The 13,202-nt window shown below is 40.4% G+C and overlaps 1 protein-coding gene across 1 annotated transcript in view; it reads left to right on the forward strand.

Annotated features, from left to right (window-relative positions):
- The first annotated feature begins 1,567 nt into the window (after positions 1 to 1,567).
- The window catches only part of LOC145984003 (uncharacterized), an 80,107-nt gene continuing 68,472 nt past the window's right edge, over positions 1,568 to 13,202 (forward strand). The window contains exon 1 of the mRNA XM_083117295.1: positions 1,568 to 1,915. Coding sequence (XP_082973421.1) covers positions 1,651 to 1,915 — 265 coding nt within the window. The 5' untranslated portion in view covers positions 1,568 to 1,650. The remainder of the gene's footprint in view (positions 1,916 to 13,202) is intronic.

Here is a 13,202-nt window from a genome sequence, read left to right on the forward strand (position 1 = left end):
CCAATTTCTGTACATACACAGGATCTTCAACCTGGGCGAGGGCCTCTTTAACGTCTTCTATAATTTTGTTGCTTGCTTGAAGTTGTAACCCTTTGTTTTCTAATCGACGAATGGAATCTTTCAGGCAAGACGTACTTGCCACATTTCATACAATCCAGGAAAAAGGAAAGAAAAGATAACGAAAAGAGAAGAGATGCGAGGAGAAGAAAAATAAATACAGTATATGCTCGGTGTTGGTTGTGGGTACAAAAATATGCACATCAACTTATTTTCATACAAATATGCATTTTTAGTTAAAAATCCTTAAATATGCATTCGCATAAGCACTATTTGCAAAATGCATAATTATCCGAGCCCTATTTATTACATTTAGCCAATCAATGTGATAGCTTTCCGTTATTTCGAAAATTGAACAATTTGAAAAAGATGGACAGTTTAACATGGTACTGTACTTAAATAAAAATCAATTGTTACGTATTCATCCAAACTATTGGGGAGGGAGTAATTGTAATGCATTCACAGTCTTGAGAGGAGGGGCAGATCAAGTAGCTATAGTGTTCAGTAAAGCTAAGAAAACAACAGTTACCTTCAGTAGACACGCTATCGTAATTAAATACTTTATGGGGATTATGACATGGTTTGAGGGGACGAATGACATGATTTGGGGGGACGCATCATGTGATTTGTGGGGAACATGACATGATTTGGGGGGGACGCGCCATTGGCCTTGGGGGAGGGGATGGGCACCCCCTGCCTGTGCACTCCCAGTTCTTGTGGAGATATAAGATAAACACACACAGGGAGAGAGATAACGAGACACAATGCTAGCTCATTAAAATATAATTAAACAATATTGTACACTTTGAGAGATTATCACATTGTGGAAGAAAACTACGGAACTGTGAATCGAAACGGATGCAGCGGTGCAATCTGTTCAGTAATAAGTCTTGAGCTAGGTGCTTCTTTCCTTAAAGAAGAAAGAAGAAAAAGTCTTTCCGTTGTTCCGCTTCTTAGGCCATCTATTGTTTCAAGGTACAATGCTACGGTCAGGCTGCAGCACTTCCTGCCACACCCGACTGTTCCCCATTTTCGCTCTACCCAAGGTTGCTGACCCTCACGTCAAAATAAGCCGTTATTTTCAAACTGACGGGATGCTTTTAATTGGGTGACTCCTCGCAAGTGCTCCGATAAGGAAAACACCAAACGCCATTGAGACTTTCGTTGAATGTCCCCATCGAGAAATTACTCCGCGTCCCCAGGCAGTACGTGTGTGTGCTGGAGACGTAAACCAGAAAATTAGGCGTAGAAACGACGTCGTTTAAAAAGCTGAGCTTATTTCAACACGTAACGCAGCGCATACAAAGAAACGAGCATGGCACTCAACGAAGCCTTCCGTTATGGTACCGAGAGTTACCGGTTTCAAATGCGGGTGGATCATGACGTCACAGGTCAAGGTGGACTGGCTACAATAGGATTGGCTGCAGCTGACTCTTGCAGTTAAAAAAAATGTTGGGCCTCCGGAAGCCGGGATTAGAGCGAGCTAATCCGTAATAGTTTGTGACATTTGGTCGCATTGTTCTCCAGGGAGGCCGAAAGCGCAGAGGATGAAGGGATACGATTGAGGATCAAATGTGATACCACGGCTACAACATGTTTACGTTAAGGCTGTTGCTCCTCGGTGTGAATTTCATTGTGGGTGCGAGGACAGTTCGCCAATGTGCTGAAGACAATTTGACTTTCGAACTAGTGACGGGCTATGTTTATAGTGCTCCTGGGGATTTAATGGACACGATACCTTCGACGCTCCTATTAGAACGATGTATTGAATACTGCAGGTTCAATACATCTTGTCGTTCCATCAATTTCGAGACTGGTTTGTGTGTTATGTTTTCATCCAGCAGTGAAGATTTTCCAGGTAAGAAAACTAATTTTGTAAATCTTGTTCTTTTCTTTTATTTATAAACTATTGTTTCCAGTAGCTTACTAGTTGCCCTTCGTTGACAGAAATCGCGTGGTTCGATATTTTATGAGGTTATGTAACGTAATAAATGCATGGGGTGTAAGGGTAAATTTTGTACCAAAATGTCCATAAATTGGGCCTTTGTGAAAAAAAATTGGGAGATGTTGGGAAACACTTGGTGGGACAGTTTGCTAAATCACTGGTTCTTTGTAATGTGTTTTCGATTTTGAACAGAAAAGTGAGAACAGTGTTTACACTGGTATTATCTGTATGCCTACTTTGTATTTTTCTATCCTTTTAATCGTTAAATCTACAGATACATTTAATAAGTTGATGAAATCAAACTTGAGTCAACGAGAATAAAGCAATTGTGCGCGATGGTTGTCAGTGAAATAAAACATCCTTATTTTTGGTCTATTTGGTGTTTTAAGTCCACTTTATGCACAGTAAGGCTAATTGGGACTGGACCTACAGTTTAAAGTGGGATCCGAACCACTTGTACCTCCACCGGGTATCGAACCCGGGACACCTTGATGACAAGGCAATGACGCTACCACTGCGCCATGGGAGAGGCCTTTATTTTTGGTCTATATATTTGTTTGAGTTCGTTGTTAAGTCCATTGTAAGCACAGATAGGCTAATCGGGATTAGACCTGCACTTTAAAGTGTATGTTACCTCTGCGCCCTCCCCACACACAGACTTCTGACAGCCCAAGCACCAGTGATTTTTCCACCCACCCCCAAGATCCCCCAAATTTCAATATCTCCTTAAACATTTTTCACAAAGGCCCAATTTAAGGTCAATTTCACTCTAAATTTACCTTTACACCCCTCAAACATTAACTCATCCCCCTCCATGTGGAAAATTCTAGATAAACCCCTTCCATGCACGCACGACGAGTTTTGTTTCTCTTGCAGTTATCGGGCCTCCCCGATGGCGTAGTGATAGCGTAGCCGCCTTGTAATCAAAGGGGTACCGGGTTCATTACCAGGTGGAGGCACATGGTGGTTCGGGTCCCACTTTAAGCTGTAGGTCCAGTCCCGATTAGTATTTCTGTACATGAAGTGGACTTAAATCAAACTCAAACCAAGCCTTACAATTATAGACTCTCGGATAATCTAATCTGTCCTAACGTTTCTACCCATCCTTCGTGGGCATTGAGTGCTAAATCTACGAATGATGTGTTCAGCAGAATCGGAGTAAAACAGATTTCATGTATTAATCAACTGATAATCCTTACAAGTGGCGGATGGTTTTGAGTGATCGACTCAACATCTCGTTACTGAAGGTTCTGGCTTCGAGTCCTATACTGGGCAGAGGTGTTTCTTTGTGATTGTTCCTTCACCAATTTCATCTAATCATTTATATTAGCTTAAAAGAGGCATAAAGCGTAAAATAAGAAAAATATAAAAAATTTAATTCCTTCTCTATACCCGCCACTATCTTAATCGATCAAAGCATAGAAATTAATTAATCAGTTAGTCGAGTTCGTTGTCGCGAATGGGTACCTCCAAGTTAACATGTTGGCAAAGATAAAAGGGCGAAATATATTAACGTGAAAGTGTTTACCGTCTCAGCATTCGTATGGAATGGCTAAGAAAAACCAGTGCCGTTGTCGCCTTGTAATCAAGGGATCCCTGGTTCGATACAAGGTGGTTCGGATCCCACTTTAAACTGTAGGTCCAGTCCCGATTAGCCTTACTGTGCAAAAAGTGGACTTTAAAACACCAACTCAATCAATCAATAAAGAATAGATAGCAGCAGAATATGATTTGTTTGGTTATGTGAAGTTAACACCATCATGAGAGCTTGGAACTAAATGATCCAAGAATTCTACAAAAATGACCTGTAAAATAATTTTGCAATTATGAAAAAATAACCTAAAATTTAGCAATAAAAACTAAAAATACTATAAAATGACCAATAGCCATAAAAGACCAAAAGAAATGCAAACTAAAGATGGTGTTTCCTAGTCCAAACTGAAGAAAAGTTAACTACAGAGTAGCCGGCCACCGTGACGGAGTGGTTAGCACATCGCGCTACGACGCCAGGGGTCCCGGGTTCAATCCTGGCTTGGGCATGGATGTTTGTGAGTGTCCATTCATCAATTTCATCATATCACCACTCAGTGGCGGCGATTGGGTTCCTAAACTAGGGGCGCAAGGTGCCAAAACTAGGGGGGCAAGAACAGTTAACTTTCCCTTGGTAGATGAGGTTTAGTGTAGTGTGCGAGCAAAAGTTGCAAAAGGGGGGGGGGGGCAACGGCCCCCCTAATCGCCTCCACTGTGACATCATTCATCTCCATCTTCGCAAATTAGCAAAAGGTGGCACAAAAGGCGAAGTAAAATAAAGCAAATCAATCGATCAATCAAATCAATTAACTATGGTGTAATTTTAACATCGTTTTAACGTCTTGAAAAAATTACTTTTCTTCAACTTTGAACCCCGATCATCGTGTGGCACTTACCTCGTAACACATGTATGTATCAACTTGGCGTATTTCGAAGCCAGTATATATGCTATCGCTTTTTTCGAGCATTGAAGAATGCACGAGTTCCCTTTTGTTCGGCAGCTCATCATAATCAGTTTCTTTGGCCTCCCGATGGCGCAGTGGTAGCGTCGTCGCCTTGTAATCAAGGGGTCCCGGGTTTGATTCCCGGTGGAGGCACATAGTGGTTCGGATCCCACTTTAAACTGTAGGTCCAGTCCCGATTAGCCTTACTGTGCATAAAGTGGACTTAAAACAAGAAATCAATCCAATCCAATCAGTTTCTTGCCTGCGAAATTCTTGTCCAACGTTCTGGTATAGTGTCCGAGCCAATGGGATAATATAACATATCCAACCTTTCCTAGGTACAGTCATCGTCAATAAAATTGGGGCATCTAGATCTCGAACTACTCGCTTTCCTGAAGGCGTTATATATGTTGCCTAACTCTTCGGCAGTGGTAGAAATTGCCTTTGGAAATTTGCTATTAAAATGCACTTATCGCCGTAGTGTTAGGCAACACACATAACGCCATGCAGGGAAGCGAGTATTTCAGGATCTAGGTGTGCCATTTTTATTGCCCGTTACTGTACTCTCACTGTAAATAATCGCATGGGATATAAAATGAAGACAAGTATGAAATCATGTTTGTTACTTTTCTAGATTACTTGATGTACAACAATGCCTGTACTCAATATCCGGGTATTGTGGCATCACGTTTAATAAGAGATAGTAAATTTCAAGGCATCTAATCCTACATTAAACGTGAGGTCCACTCCCAATTAGCCTCTGCGCATAAATAGAGTTGATTTTTTTTAAAAAAAACAAAAAAAAAAAACATTTTCTCCTAGGGAATATTTCGACAAAAGGTTAAGTGGCTCCACACCTTGTTTAAATTGGTAACTATGAAGAATAGTGTTGCCCACGAGACGAGATTTTGGCCTGTCTCGTCTCGTGGAGTCTCGTGGAAATGCTGTCTCGTCTCGAAAATATTCGTTTGTCTTATGGCACATGGTCAATCTCGTCTCGTCTCGAATTTTTAAAAGCCTGTCCCGTCTCGTCCCATGGGCAACACTAATGAAGAAAAACGTAATGCATTGCAGAAATCGGACTCGTGTTTCCTAAATGAAAGCAAGACACTTTACCATCAAGTCCTTAGTTGTTCGATTCATGCCCAATTCACAGACTGCCTGAATTCCTTCCCGATTCACCGATCATGAACCCCGGCGGAGTGTGACACGTGCAGTCTTATCGAAACTCTTCCATATTCACAGATTTCTCCCCTCCCCAAAGACTACGGGCACATGTTTTCACTGATGAAGTCAGAGATTCCCACATGGAAACCTAACCTAACCTAATCTAACCTAACCAAAATGTATTAGGATCGATTTCGAGATGGCGATGGTTAAAGCTGCCCGAGAGGTCTTCCCGTCATGAAAGTTACAAGGCTGTAATTTTCACTTTAACCAGTGCCTTTGGCGGAAAGTGCATGGTCTTGGTATGACCAGAAGACTGCACTTGTCACACTTCGCAGGGGGGGGGGGGTCACGATCGGCGAATCGGGAAGGAATTCAGGCAGTCTGTGAACTGGGAAGACTAGTTGTTCATAATATTGTGGTCCTAAGTTACAATAAGAAGAAACACGCGTGTAGCGGCGCTAGAAAAATGCGAATACTGATGGAAGGGAAAATTCAAATCAAATTTGTTGCGTTACCTAAAGCTACAAAGTCTTATAAGACTCTACAGTCTTTTCTTCCAGAAATCAATCAACGTTATCTCTTCTATTTTTATTGTTATTCTTATGTTGTCTTCTTTCAATTGTTACTGCCTAACATTTCGCCCAGTGAAGGCGCCAGATGGGTCTAAGGGTGCCTACAGCAAACAAGATAAGTAAATGCTCTTTTAGCACAAATAACGCACTTGCAGATGGTATTTACTGGTATAATATATGGGACTGCCTCCCCCCAGAAACTATTCACGCCCACTCTGCCTTCCCACTCATTTTTGTTTCTGGAGCTGTCACTAATTTCACCCTGTGCCTGCTCGATCGACTTTCGATGTCTCCACCGAAATTCCAGGGTTTGATTCCCGGCCTGGACATGGGTGTTCTTTGCGACTGTCCGCAATGAACACCCATCTTCAAGACGCTAAATAACAAAAAGGCAAATACTAATTTCACCCTTAAATATCATTTTTCAATGATTCTTACTCAATGAGAATCCAGCCATTTATGTGTGTGTGTTTGTGTACACGGGACTTCATGCTTTAAATGAATTTGAAAGTTATATTTGAATAGGGTGCTAGGGAAATATTCCTTTTTGTTACATTATCCTACCGTACCGCTGTAACACGCATTCAATCCATATATAAAAGGATTCATATTGTTATTTTATAGAATAATAGCGGCTGGAGCATTGTGTCAATGCACTGTATCACTTTAACACCAGGCTTGACAATCTTCGTACTCACGCCCTTAACATACAGGAATATTAGCACAGGGAACACCTTCACCTTTTAAATATATATTGTTCCGTGGGAACATTCTCTTCTTCACCTCAAGACGAATTTTCCCGTTTTCTTTTCCGTTTGTTATTGTGTCACCTGTACCACTAGTTAATTGCTGGCCTGACTGGTGGGAAATAAGATAAACACCGCCAGAGAAGCACTTGAGTGCGGTCTCTCAAGGACATAGTTCTTGCGGCAATTCATTACTTCACAGCCAGGTCCAGGTGGCGCTGTTATCTTCCAGAGTCAATATTTCTCATCACGTTAATTGCGTTTCGATCAACGTCAAGTACTGTTAATGACTTAAGCTGTATTATCATGGTCGATTAGTAGTTTCTGGACGTTTCATGGGCCTTTATTTGCAGATACGAATGCTCTTGCGTTGTTGACTGTACATCTTGACGTTGGTCATCTCTTTAGAAAGTAAACACACAGAAGATCGAGAACACCGGTGCCTTATTCTATTCTTAGTTTTGCATTATCTTCCTTCTTCAGTTTATTGCTTCAAGTTTTAATTTCTTCATTATCGTTTGTAGTGAACGAGAATAAGTTATCTTTAACTAAACGCACGGCCATGAAAATAGGTGGCTTAGCAGAATTGCGCTAGTGCCACATGTGGGAAAAGCAAAGCGAGAGCGGGACAAAAGTCGCTGGTTCCCGCGCACTGTGTGGCAACGTCAACCGGGCTGCGTTGCCTAGTTCGAGCGTCAGACCGATCTCTCTCCAGGGCACTTTTGAGTCCCATTCGATACAGAGCTGGTGATCGTGTGAATTGAAAGTTCAATACAGACCTCAGAAATGGAGTCCCATATCTACACGTCGGACTGCTCTTAAACCTCCGAACACACGGCGTTGTGCTTCGACGCGGCAACAGCGCGAACTTCTGCCATCCGCCTAATTCCCTGGCCGTATGTTTAGTTGAGTTCTTTCAATAATGTGGGCCTCCCCGATGGAGTAGTGGTAACGTTATTGCATTGTAATCAAGGGTTCCGGTTCGATACCCGATGGAGGCACAGAGTGGTTCGGATTCCACTTTAACTGTAGGTCCAGGCCCCATTAGCCTATCTGTGTATAAAGTGAACTGAAAAGGGAAAATGGGTAAACCCTGACAGTGAAATGTGGTTACTATAGGATGGAAGGAAGAGTCCTGGCCCTCGTTGAAGGTTCCGTAGTAACATTTGCTGGAATCTGATGGCAATACGGAAAACCTCAGCCAGGACGTATTGATAGATTAGTAAGGAAAAGTCATCGTTGGACAGAACTTTTATGCAACACAGATTTTTCACATTGTTTGAAACGAGCGACAGAGTTTTCTCAGCAGCTGAACCCCTTCCAAAACTAACTTCTAGCGTATTCAAAATACAAACAAGGGGAAGAAAACACACAACCTTGATTCTGACAGCACATTGTGTAGCTTAATTTTTTACCCACGAACTAAAATCGAAAAAGGGTTTCGAGAAGAGGAACCGGAAACTAGATTTATGAAATGTAACTGTCTTTAAAAATTGTTACTCTCTTTTTAAAAAAAGACGAAGAAATCGGTAAACATACTTCACAATAATAAATTTTTCAAAGGTCCAAGCCATGTTGCACTGGTATTGTTGTCATTAACCATAATTACCATTTCTACACGAAATAGCAGAATTCCTTACTACTACAACTAATTACGAAAATAACTTGAAGGGAAAATAAAATAAGTGAGAAAATGCACGAACCTTAATGCCGAGAAAATGCCACCTTAAAATATGGCAATTTTTCCTCCACAAATCCCTGAAGGTAAAGACAGGAATCCTTCCAGCACAAGATCAGTACATGTAGGAGCATAGGTTGTAAGATGTAGATGAATATAATGACGGGCAATTAATGTCCACGTAATCTTTGAACTTGACTGTATCAACTATGCGGTTAAAATGCAAATCAATATTTATTTCACACACACTACTTAGGAAATAACTAACGTACAAATCACAAATAAAGGCAAACAATGGACATCTGAAAATAACACTTTCGTACGTTAAAAAACAAAAATAATGAACTTTAAATCGGACTTCCACATCGATCGTTTTGACTTCACAGCTATTATACAACAAGAAACAGGCCATGAAAATGTTATTTCAATTAAGTAAATTAATAAAAAAACAGTCATGGTAACTTGTTGGGACTTGTCAGACTTGAAGTGAAACAAGCAAAAAGTAGGCTTATACGTCCTACTCAGAGAAATCAATAAAACCTGTCTCATTGTGTTTCTTGTAGATCCGGAAGCACCCGTCGAGAATAAAGTTTGACAAAAGGGATAAATATCAAGGCATTATTTCATTAATAATTAATTAGTAGTTTGGAATCGTAAATGACACAAAAAGTAACTCCTTACTTAAAGTCTCGTTACTTAGTCTGCAAGAACAACCGGGTGACCTACAATGGAATCGAGTTAAGAAACAACACACAGAGCAACAAATTCTAAACGTATACAAGCGTTAAAGAGGAATGAAACCATAAAAATCAGCAATCTTGCAAGTTCTCAGGTGACTTTAACATGGTCTTTCGGCTTGTCTTTTGGCCAGTGGCGTGACTAGAATTTTCTAAGGGGTTACGTCGCTCGTTTAGTAGTCTGCCTGATATTTTGCAATATTTTCCAGTATTTATTTATTTTAGAGATGCTGACCCAAATGGGGGTATAACACCCACCAACCCCCACCGCTAAGCACACCACTGCAAATGTTGATGTAATCTTGGTTTGGATCCGCGGTGGAGGCACGCACTTTGACTCGGATTCCGCTTTAACTGTAGGTCCATAGCCGATTAGCCTATCCCATCATAATGTGGAGTTAAAACTAACTTTTGCACCTGAATTTTAAGAAGATTATTGCAGTAAAATTGGGGAAAGGATATCGTTTCCGGACAACAGACGAATTGACATTTATTTTTGTATCAATATCAAAACATTTAATTAAATTGCAACAATGAATTCGTGTCCCAAGTTTTCTTACAGTGCTTAGTTATTTGGTGAAGAACATATATATTTTACAACAGCGTGCGAATTTTTTCATGCCAATGTTCTTGCATATTAAAATAATGTAGACAAGTAGACAATGTGTATTTATTTTTCAAACAGCATATTGTCAGTAACAAAAATAACTTTTCAGACAAAATAAAACAAAATGTGTTTCCCCGTCCTCCTTCTTTTCAGCTCCACTAACCTTTATAAACTAACAAACTAGTTATCTTACGAAAAATTAATCTGTCTAGATGTCTGTTATTAACAATTTGAACCTCTTTAGAATTTTCGTAGTTACATAAAGGAGAAGGTAATAAAATATTTTCATAACGTTTTCAAGTGCTTGGTCAGTTAGATTGAAGTCTGTTTCAATTCATGACTTTGTATTTTTCTTATTTTATTTGGAAAAGTTCTCTCCTGTGTTGAACACAGGAGGCAAGTGGGTAGGGACCCACACGTTCGTAGATTGAAATAGTACCCCACTGGCGTCATCAGTGTGTGGGGTGGGGGAGACGGGGGCAGAGGAGCAGACTACCTCCAGGCCTAATGTATTTTTGCGTTTTCGTTAATGGTTCAGTCACGGACACTTCTGTGTTGTAGCAATTCCACTTCCACTGAACGTTACTGGTATTGTTACAACCCAAAAGTGTCCGCGACTTGTACATTAAATGTGACTCCCTTCCAGAAAATCACCCCCTGCTTTCCCACTCCTTTTCTTCTGGGGCTGTTACTGTGCCCAGTAGCACAGGCGGATTAAGGGGGCGGGGTGGAGGACTGCCGATCCCCTAGATGTCTAAAATAGGGGAGGGGCGGCACCTTCACATGAACCATCAATTTGCCACTGATCATCGTCATTGGATGTACAATCAACAGCAAATGAATTAGGAGAAAAAATATTTTCTCGACGAAAAATGAGTTGGCAATGCTGCGAACACCGAGGCATTTGCGATAAGACGCTTGAGGAGCTTCAAGCAAAGTTTTCTCAACGCACAACTTCAGTACCGAAGGTCATGTCGATTGGCAACTTTCGGGAGTATGCTGTGCGTATTATTGGTTTACGAATTCATTTTCGTTCTGAAGAAAGTTGCCATTCCGATACAGACAGAATATTTCGAAAAGTCTTTAATCATTCTGAGTCTGAGTTTTATGCACAAATAGGCAAACCGGGACGAGATCTACAGTTTAAACTAGAATCCGAATCACTATGTGCCTCCACCGGGCATTGAACCGAGAACTCCTTGATTACAATGCGGCGACGATTTCCTTGCGCCATCGTGGAGGCTCTCTTAATCAGTTGCATATGAATAAATTAGTATAAATTAAAGTATATTTCTCATTCTACATAGAATTCATTATAACCACAGTCGGGGAAAATAGTTTTAGAGAAAATTGAAAATAGAGGAATATCTATCGCTCTTCCCGTTTTACTATTTCTTATAAAATCAGAAGTATTTCACATCACTGTCACAATCTAGAGCCGCTATTGAATGCAAAAACAGCAATACTTCAAACTTTGAAATCGACACCGACGGTGATATTTTTGTTATTTCACGTCACTGTTCTACCAGTCTCGGATAATCGCAATGATTAAGGTTGAAGATGTGATAGATGGAAGTGGGATGCAGACAATGACACATCTTCACCTTACTTCGAAGCGCGTGCGCTAACCAATTAGCCACGGGGTTGGCTTTTTTGTGTTTATCAGTTCACCAAATTAATTTATTCGTCATTCAAGATCCAGAGGTAGAAAAGCAACGTAAAATAACGAAAACAGAAAAAATACCATTCACTTATCATCACCCAACAATTTCATGCTGACCAAATCCACACACGAACCTCTTTTGGCATTCGTTTTGCAGAATGGCCTTGGGGATTAAACATCGCCCATTTACTGGTTCAGCTCGAGACAATCCAGGTGACCATCTTATCGAAGCTTATCTTCAATCCTTCACACAACTTCGCTATTTGCTTCTTACAGGTTTGACATCTTAACAGAACTTCTATCGAACATCGCTCATAGAGTATATTTTACCTATCAGCTCTTAATTAACCTTCTAATTTTCACATATTTTTTATTTTTATTTAGCGTCGCTTTTCTTCCACTTTCGGGCAATCGCGACGATGAAGATGAGTGAAGATAAAATAAATAGAACATTCAGAAACAACACCAATGCCCAGACCGGTATTCGAACCTAGGATCCTTGACGTAAAACCGTCTAGTGCTACCACTCAGTCAATTTTCACATAGAAACTTACACTTACACACCTCTTCCTTACATATGTGTTTTGTTTTACCTGCTGCAGTTCTCTTATGGTGAATTCTAACCCCTCATTTCAGGTTTATCTCATGTTTATAGCTATTGCTTTGTAGTAGTGAATGATAATCCTATTACGCCATGTGAATCTTACTCCAACAAAAATCCTGTTAGAGGATGGAAACGTTACGTGTGTAATGTTGTTAAAATTCTGCTTTGGTTAGCTTTTTTAGTGTATTGAATGAATATTGCATTTTCATTTCGTGTTGAGGCATATTTTCGTCAACTAGATTTTGCATTTAAAATATGTAGGTCCAGTATATATTAGTCACTATGAATTCGAGTCAATTAAAACAGTTTGCGTTGTTGCGAGATTATCTATGAGGCATAATGAATAAGTAGAGAAAATGCAACTTGTATATCAAAATTGCTATGTCCAACTGATCTCCGAAAGTATTGTTTAGCACGTCACATTTCAAGTATAGTCCATGATTGTATCTAGTATATGAACGAGATGTGTCCCTCCTCTCAAACAATACGTGGCTTGTCCCCACCGAACGAAGTGTGTCACTTATAAATTAAGTGTCCGAAAGCAGGTATTACGAGGGTCACTATTTATATTTTGAGCCTTGGCAACACTGATTGAAGTTAGGCGCGATTTGACGTTTACACGGAATCGTCTGGCATTATTGACCATAACGTACTTCAAATGTTTTGTCAATAGCTTCATTTGTGTTGTTTATGTTACCTTGGAGATTGCACGACAACAAAAAAATGGAATTAACTCGTGAACATTTTCGTGCGATGATTTTTTACGATTTTCGACGTGGATTAACAAGACAAGAGTGCATCGATCAACTTACTTCCACATTTGGCGATGAAGCCCCATCCTTTGCCACTGTGAAACGCTGGTATAACGAATTTAATCGTGGCCGCCATTCGCTCACCGACGAGATTCGCGAAGGTCGTCCAAAATCAGTTGTTGTTCAAGAAAACATTG

The sequence above is a fragment of the Lepisma saccharinum genome, chromosome 2 (assembly GCF_977018435.1).
Source record: "Lepisma saccharinum chromosome 2, izLepSacc3.1, whole genome shotgun sequence".
In the NCBI taxonomy this organism is placed as follows: Eukaryota; Metazoa; Arthropoda; class Insecta; order Zygentoma; family Lepismatidae; genus Lepisma; species Lepisma saccharinum.